Source organism: Brienomyrus brachyistius, chromosome 3 (assembly GCF_023856365.1).
Source record: "Brienomyrus brachyistius isolate T26 chromosome 3, BBRACH_0.4, whole genome shotgun sequence".
In the NCBI taxonomy this organism is placed as follows: Eukaryota; Metazoa; Chordata; class Actinopteri; order Osteoglossiformes; family Mormyridae; genus Brienomyrus; species Brienomyrus brachyistius.
The window spans coordinates 8,852,483-8,861,080 of NC_064535.1; the positions used below are offsets into that span (position 1 = coordinate 8,852,483).

At 42.0% G+C, this 8,598-nt stretch overlaps 1 protein-coding gene and 1 non-coding gene across 2 annotated transcripts; one reads left to right on the forward strand and one right to left on the reverse strand.

Moving 5' to 3' along the window:
* Nucleotides 1–1,449: 1,449 nt before the first annotated feature.
* Nucleotides 1,450–1,531, forward strand: trnas-gcu (transfer RNA serine (anticodon GCU)). Its single transcript has one exon. It is a non-coding gene; the product is annotated as a tRNA-Ser (tRNA).
* Nucleotides 1,532–1,838: 307 nt separating this feature from the next.
* Nucleotides 1,839–3,638, reverse strand: sfr1 (SWI5-dependent homologous recombination repair protein 1). The gene is made up of 3 exons (XM_049009355.1): nt 3,112–3,638; nt 2,545–2,925; nt 1,839–2,116 (listed from the first exon to the last, which is right to left on the reverse strand). The coding sequence occupies exons 1-3, from the start codon at nt 3,202–3,204 to the stop codon at nt 1,928–1,930; spliced, it is 663 nt and encodes a 220-aa protein (XP_048865312.1). The 5' UTR covers nt 3,205–3,638; the 3' UTR covers nt 1,839–1,927.
* Between the last annotated feature and the right edge of the window lie 4,960 nt (nt 3,639–8,598).

The window sequence follows — 8,598 nt, forward strand, 5'->3', positions numbered from 1 at the left end:
GTATGAGAAAGAAACTGTTATTTTACATCAGCAGGAAAAGGGCAATACTACATACTTTGATCCTGAATTTCTGCAGGGAAATGTTTAGCTGTATTACTGTAAGCATCAACTGAGCGATTCTGATCTGTCCTATAAATGCATAAAATGAGTCAGTTTATTTCTCAAAGAAACACCTGATGCTATTAAACATTTCACGTCATTCTTACAAGACATTCTTAACAACTGCGAAGACTATATTCATATGACCATTTTCTTACAGACCAGATTCATTTCACACTATCCTACTTAATAACATTAATATTTTTCAATGGTAACATTTTGAAAAAACAAAGAGGTGCGATTAATAAATAATTATTCTATTCATATGTTTTAGGTTGTACAGCAAAGTCAGTACATTGCAGGAATCTTTTAACTGTTTACAGTACTGTGCAAAAGTCTTAGGCAGGCAAAGAAAATGATGTTTAGATTATCCTCATGTTGGGGTAAAACTATGATATTATGCCTGTCAAAGTGTGTCAGCTTAGCCATTTCAGAACCTCTGCTAAAATCATCCTAGTATTTACAGCGACCGTCCAGTGCAGCAATTATTTTTTGACTTGGCCACTAGCACACCTCATACAGCTAGTCAATCTGTCACTGACTTTTTAGACCAATATATTTAATTATTTAATTGAGCTGTTGGTGAAATTTAACAAAATCATGGAACGGCTGAGGTGCCCCTGAGGAGAAGTTTGGGAACTGAAGCGATGTTCATCTAGCCATCCAACTAGATATCAGTAACTTTCTAGAAAACAGAAGAAATTATTGCTAGTTTTTATTGTGTTACTCTTAATTTGCACATGTTCTAATGTTAAATCGTGTTTTTTGTTCTAAGCCAAAGTACACTTGCTACCCAGATAAACAGCTTTAAACATTTCTTTGGACTGCCTAAGACTTTTGCACAGTACTATATACTCGACCCCTAGTGACCATTCTGGTCTGTTTGGTCTGAGGGCTGGTTACAGTCATTGCTTTGGTGTTACAGAACACAACAGCATCAAACATGTTTCCGGTTCCATGACTATGTACTGGGGGGGAAATTTGCACAAAGGGTACAAGTCTAAAAAGAACACACTTTGTATTTATATGAAGTTCTCCCCCTCATGGATGACATTGTTACAATTCTCAAAATGATTCCATGCACCGAACTGCAGTTACTGATCTTGGCAGAATAACGATATTCAGCATTATGTTGTTATTGCTCGATAGGCATTTTATCCTTGGAAAAGCTGCACACTTTTAACACCACTTTGTACATTTTGGGAAAGGCAAAACACCTGGTCCTATACAACTTTCTGGCAACTATTCATAACTGTGGGAAGTTGGGAAATAGAATTCTAATTTGCAGCATATATTAAATGCATTTACAGTATTACAGTAATACATTAGACAAACCAATACTAGCCATTAGATGAGGTGGCCGAGTGGTTAAGGCGATGGACTGCTAATCCATTGTGCTCTGCACGCGTGGGTTCGAATCCCATCCTCGTCGGAACCTGTTTTGTGGGCAGTGGAGTCTTGATGGTTAGGGAAGCACACTTGTAATTAAAAGATTGCAGGTTTGAATCCCCGATCAGTGCCACTGAAGTACCCTGAACAAGGTACTGCTCCCCGGGCGCTAAATTAGCTGCCCCCTACTATATCACAAAAGTCGCATACGGGTTAAATGCAGAGGACATATTTTGTTGTTGCGCACTGTGATGTGTCAACAATGACCACTGATCACTAAATTCTACATGCAAGAAAGTTTACGATGGAAATTTCCTACTTAATGGAACAAACTCACACCCTGTAGAACATAGAGAAAAAACATAAAATTTTATTAGAGGAACTTACAGGACACCATAAGCAACACAGGTGTCAGACAAGGGGACACACTGAAAGCTACTCAGTCTCTGAAGTTCTCCTCTGAGCGGTCAAAGTGCAGCACGTGGTCCTCCAGGCCCAGGTGGTCTAGCAGCTGGCTGAGGCTGGCCGCCTGCCCATTGATGGGTAGTGCCACCTGGAGCTCATAGAGTACAGCCTGGCAGCAATGCCTCCACTTGTGGATGAGCCTTGTAAGCTGTGTCAGGTCATTCTGGAAGGAAAAACAGATGTATTCAGCAAAGGCTTATTCACAGGACTGGTGACTAGTATTTCCCATATATGATCTATAACTTTGCACAGGCATTTAGAATACCATGCTTGAATGGGGACAGTGTCTAGCTCTGTGGGTAAGGACAGTGTACCTGTAACTGGCTAGTTGCTGGTTCAAATCTCAATGTTGGCAGAATGATTTCACCTTTGATCCTTTAAGCAAGGCCCTTAAACCAAGACCTGTCTCACCCTCTCAAAAACGTATGTTGCTTTTGGGTCCCATGAAAACAAACCATATTCCAGATTTTTTAGGCTCAGTCACTCAGTGCCCCTTGGAATCGTCATAACTTTCCTCTGCTTCCTGGTTGCGTGGGACAAAAGTATCTGCTAAATAAATAAAATGAATATATATATATTCCGGATCTCTACCTTTCTCCTGTACATTTTGGCCATCTTCAGTCTGCGCAGTATTTCTGTCTTTTCCCTGACTTCTCTTCTTAGCGTCTCACGCAGCTGCAGCAGGCCACTTTGCTCAGGCTCCCTGCCATTACCTGGCACCTCCGACTCCTGGGCTCCTTCACGGGTCGCAGGTTTTCCAGTCTGATTTCTGTTTATGTCTATGTCAGTCTGGTGATCTCTCTCACAGAACACGTTGTTCGACGTGCCGGTATTCTCAGTCTCTTTTACTCCGGCTGAATCTGTTCTAATGTCTTCCTCCGGGTCGACTTTCAGTCTTTTCGCCACCGATAAAGGAGCATTGAACGAGCGTCGTGATCTTTTCAGTCTGTCCCTCAATGAAGCGCTCATGGGCTGAAGGACAGAGCAGAATAGGTGGGAGTTTTAATACTTAAAATCGCCACCCCAAACACTACGCACTTTAACGAACAGATCAATGCCCATAGAATAGAATCACAGCAGTAAATAGATGCAACTAAAAGCACTTGAGATGTACATTAGTGCAAAAAATATAAAACCTGCACGTTTATCAACGCCTACCTTGGGTGTTTTACATCCACTTGGCCCGGCATTAACCGAACTTTCCGGTGTACAGTTAACAGGTTTTGATTTTAACGCATTTGGTGTTTCCATTATGACTCTCGATGGTGGAATACAGTAATAAAAAGATAAAGCATCTATCTCATTACAAAAGCAATAAGGTTTGCCGCTAGCCGAAAAAGTGCACAAGATAATTATCGATACGAACACACTATGTTGTAAACCAGGTAAGTACTTAGTTAAGTGCAACCTAGCTATGTACTAGCTACTTTAATTAGTCAGCTGCAATGAATAGAAATATATCGAAAACATGTTAAGGCGCCAAGCGTTTCCATGAACCAAAACCAATAATAAAAGCAGATATTACTACTCAAACTACAAAAAGGCTACAGAGGAACATGACATTACAATTATATAAATACAGCATAAAGTTCTTGAATAAATAATTTATGTATTTCTTCTTTCTTTTTCTAAAAGCTTAAATCGGCGAAACAGAACTGAAGTTTTCAGTTGAGGGACTTGTGCGCATGTACAAAAGGCATCATGGGATTTGAAGTTTTTGCATGGATCCGTCGTGCGCCTAGTATGCTTTTGATTTATATCCATCCATCGATCCATCCATTTTCCAAACCGCTTATCCTACTGGGTCTCGGGGGGTCCGGAGCCTATCCCGGAAACAACGGGCACGAGGCAGGGAACAACCCAGGATGGGGGTCACAGGACCCAGGACTGGCATCCCATCCCATCCCACACTCACACACCATTCACTCACACATGCACTCCAACGGGCAATTTAGCAACTCCAATCAGCTTGAGCATGTTTTTGGACTGTGGGGGGAAACCGGAGTACCCAGAGGAAACCCCACGATGACATGGGGAGAACATGCAAACTCCACACACATGTGACCCAGGCGGAGACTCAAACCCGGGTCCCAGAGGTGTGAGGCAACAGCGTTAACCACTGCACCACCATGCCGCCTCCTTTGATTTTTATATTTATACATATTATTCACCTATTATTTACATATATTATCCATATATCTCTACTGTACAAAGTGCTAATAAGTGAAATAAGTGATTTTGAAAGCTATTATATGTTTAATCTCTGCTTCACTTGACCTAATATTAGGACATCACGTACACTAAATAGGCTTTACTATGAATTGTGATGATAGATATAAATACATCGTTAATAAGGAAATATAACTCGAAATGTCCAGTGATCAAGTCTCTCCGCTTAATACGGAATAGAGTATCTTTAATGTAATAAATAAAATCTCTAGTTCCATGTGCCGTAAGCGCTAAGGTGTGAACTGAGCTCTGTCATGCCCTGACTTGAATTAAAGCCTTGGTTCACATCTCTGAAATTACCTGCCTCAAGGTATCGTTTTTTTTCCATTTTAAATGGCTCTTTATACCGGGTGGGTTTATAGCTGTTAATCTTATCTTGAGTCATTGGACAGATGTTTTTTTTTTTCATTTTTTTAAATTAAATTACTTTAGTCATAAATTTGTTGTAGCTAAATCTTAGGCTGGGAGCATGATGGTTCAGTGGGAAACTCTAATGCCTCATTCCTCTGGAGTTCTAATCCCATCTTGCGCTTTGTATTGTGCGGGTTTCCTTGGGGTACTCTGTCCAAAGACATACAATTGGCTTCTTCGTGTCACTGTATTGAGTATGATTGACTGGCATCCCCTCCGTAGGGTAGCAGCAAGACTGAAGCCTAGGTTACGAAGAACAAGGCATATCCTCAACAAGATGCCAGTCCATCACAAAGTACATAGACCACTAAGAGCTATTTATAGATGGTAATCCATCAAAATTAGATCTTGGGACAATGAGAAGAAACACAGAACAAACAGAAAGTAAACAATCTAAGTTGAAAAATACAGTCGAAGACCTGAACCTTGGTTGTTGATTTACTCCTGTTCTGGAACATTGTCCTGTTATTAGAACCCAGGTCCCAGTGGTGTGAGGCAACAGTGCTAACCACTGCACCACCACCGCCCCTTATACCCAATATGAATTATCAAATATCAAGTGGGTCTACATTGTCATACCATTTATATTGTGGTCAGAAACGTTGAGGTTCCAAAACCAGACAGTGATGCAACTGGTGAGAGGACACCCTCAGTGGTTCTCTTGTAGAATATGATGAGGATGGGAGGGAACAGACTTCGCCATCGCCCCCTTGGAGGTGCTGTAGGGGGCGAAGCCATCGCCCTCGTGGAGGTGTTGTAGGCTTTCCTCAGCCAGTAATGGAAATGGAGATGCTGCTGCACCTTCTTGGTTAAGGCGGTGGTGTTGAGGTTCCAGGTAAGGTCAACTGCCAGGTGTACTCTAAGGAATTTGGTGCTCCTGACCAACTCCACTACAGAGCCCTCAATGTGCAGTGGGAAATGGACAGCATGAGCCCTCCTGAGGTCAACAAGCATCTTTTTCGTTTTGTCCACATTAAGGGAGACAGATTGTTGTACTTACACCAGTCCACCAGTCATTATGTTTCCATCCTGTATGCCAACTCAACACTGCCACTGATGAGACAAACAATGTTGTGTCAACACTATTTTATAGATTGTGATGAATGGACTATACATGCCATAAAAACCCCCTTTAAATTAAATTGAATATTTCCAATAAAATGTACAAAATGTTTTATCGAGATGTATCTCGTACTATAGCTCTGCCCCTCCCTCACCTCATCACATGGTAGACTGTCAACTGATAGACACAGCGTACCTCATAGACAGCTTGCACACACTTGTATAAACCTAAATAATGCACGGATCCACCAAAATGAATTATACTACCCACCGTGAGTCATAATTACAACACAGAGTAGAAATTATTCAACACCATATGGGGGAGACCTGATTACTGGCAGTTTTGGTTTCCAGGTTACCTGCCACAACCCATCAGCATGTTCAGACTATGCCCACAACTGAACCAGACAAGAAGTTTGAATCAGAACACAGAAAGTATATTTTCCTCTGCAGTAATGGTAAAAACTGATGATCCCGCATCAAACCTCATCAGTATCCCTTGACTAGCTTCATCCAGCAGCGAGGGCGAGCAGTCTTATCCACAAAGGGCCGGTGTGTGTGTGCAGGATTTTGGGATAACCTTTGGTTGGGTTCTTTAAAGAGTGGATGGGAAATGAATGAATAGGTCTGATTGGTCCGGCCAAATTTCCCCAGGTGTCAGTGTCATTTAAAGACTTCATCTGAACGCGACCAGGTGGTTCTGAGAATGAGCTGTTCCATATTTTGAGGATGATCTTGCTGCGCTTCATCACAACTGCCAATCTGTCCTCTGGAAACAAGAATGTGTACACTAATTGGTGTTTGAAACCGGTGAGTCAGGCAGGTGGATGTTTCTCAAGGGTGTGGAGGGTGGAGTGCATGTATCTATGTGTTAGTTTTTGGGGGGGCGGGTTGTTATTTGATGCCTCGGGGCAGCAGATGTGAGGCTTGTGTGAACCTGGATCATCTAAAAAACATCATACCCAGGATGAATTAAAATTACTGGGTATGTAAGTCCTACTACACTGAAATGAACTGCATTGTTTTAATAACTTTTAGGCAAAAAAAATAAAAATAAACATGGTTTCGACCTGGGGGTGGCATGGTGGTGCAGTGGTTAGCACTGTTGCCTCACACCTCTGGGACCCGGGTTCGAGTCTCCGCCTGGATTACATGTGTGTGGAGTTTGCATGTTCTCCCTATGTCGTCGTGGGGTTTCCTCTGGGTACCCCGGTTTACCCCCACAGTCCAAAAACATGCTGAGGCTAATTGGACTTGCTAAATTGTCCATAGGTGTGCATGTGTGAATGACTGGTATGTGAGTGTGCCCTGCGATGGGCTGGCCCCCCATCCTGGGTTGTTCCCTGCCTCATGCCCGTTGCTTCCGGGATAGGCTCCGGACCCCCCGTGACCCAGTAGGATAAGTGGTATGGATGGATGGATGGATGGTTTCAAACTATTAAAAGGGCAATTCCAATAATGGCCAATAAAAGGCAGAAAATTACATCATAGCTTCACATCTACCTATTCTGTACCCTACAATTGTCCTTTCTATTGAGGAGCTACCCCATGCCAAAAAGTCATTTTTACTAATTGATACTTTATGGTTCCCCAAGGGGAAATTCTCTTGATGCATCTCACCCAACTTTGTCTCTCCGTTTAGGAGAGCAGTCTGGCTGTGAAGAGTATCCACCTGTTTCAGCACCTAGGGGTTACGAGCCTTGCTAAAGGCAGCCCTGGATATTCCAAAGCTAGGCTTGAACCTGCAACCTTCTGATCATAAGGACAGAGGCTTAGTCTGCTGAGCCACATTTAGCATCCTTTCAATGTTCCGTGTGCATTTTGGGAACCGTTCTCTCAGCATCTGCCAAACAATTCAGTGAATAGACACGTCTGGATGGAAACACATGATCATTACAATGACTCCAATTCAGATAACTGATACAAACATTGCAACAATGTATTGACTCGGGGCCCAAAAGCTGTTATCTGCTACTTTATAGCTCTTTGTCTCCTTTGAAAAAGCACCAGTCTTGTACTTGCAAGTTGAATGGAGATGGAGGAAAACATCTTACAGATAAACAAGCTATAATAACAACATGTAAGACTGATCCCAGTGCAGCTAGTAGTTAAATCACAAGCCCAAACAATCTCCCACAGCCTTAGTAAACAGTCAGCAGCAGCATATATGGTTTGATAGATAATGGTGTTAAAAAGATGTTAAATTATGTAGCAGCAAATAAGAACCCAAGTGATCTGGCAGGTCCTGAACAGGAAGCCGATTTTTAAGTCATTTTAACTAGTTTATGGCTACTTCTTAATAAATTGTCAAATTATTCAGGTACTGCCATAATTTATTTGCTGTATGAATTTTTAAATAAGACGCTCAGCTATCTATAAGAATCTTAGCTTGTCACTTTGTCTTACCGCTCATTAAATTACCTGTGTGCTGTGTAGCTCATCGTATGCAGAAGTTTGATTCTACATATTTTCCTGACACAAACAGGACTTTTGTAGACCTTCCATCACACACTTAAAGCATTTCAAACAAGTTCAACTCCAGCTGTTTTTTTGTTTACCAGTTAAATGGTAATTTGGCATAAAGTACCGATACAATTCCAGAATTCAGCCATAACCTGTGTATTAAACAAGGGAATTATATGTTTTACATCTATAAAGTGTATTTGTTCATATGCATCTAAATACTAAAATGCTACTGTAACCGTTAATGTTAAAAGTCAAGCGCAATTTAGCCACAGTTTCCTGGGTCACTACAGCTATGGAGTCCAGCACCATCACTATTGCCAGTCAGCAAATTCGGATTATAGTGTGAAACTCATAACCCAGGGGGGTTAGTGCCTTCGCATAGATGCGTCTGCCTTCCGAGCACCCGCCTGGGCGCGGTCGAGGGCAGCCCCTGTGATGTTCAGACTTGCCCCTGGAAGTGGAGAGAAAGTTGTCCTC

Excerpts from the sequence above, each read along its gene's own strand:
- sfr1 (XM_049009355.1), bottom strand. The coding sequence starts at position 3,204 with ATGGAAACACCAAATGCGTTAAAATCAAAACCTGTTAACTGTACACCG. Across the intron at positions 2,926-3,111 it reads GTGGATGTAAAACACCCAAG|CCCATGAGCGCTTCATTGAG; the intron begins GTAGGCGTTGAT and ends TCTGTCCTTCAG. Across the intron at positions 2,117-2,544 it reads CCAAAATGTACAGGAGAAAG|AATGACCTGACACAGCTTAC; the intron begins GTAGAGATCCGG and ends TTTTCCTTCCAG.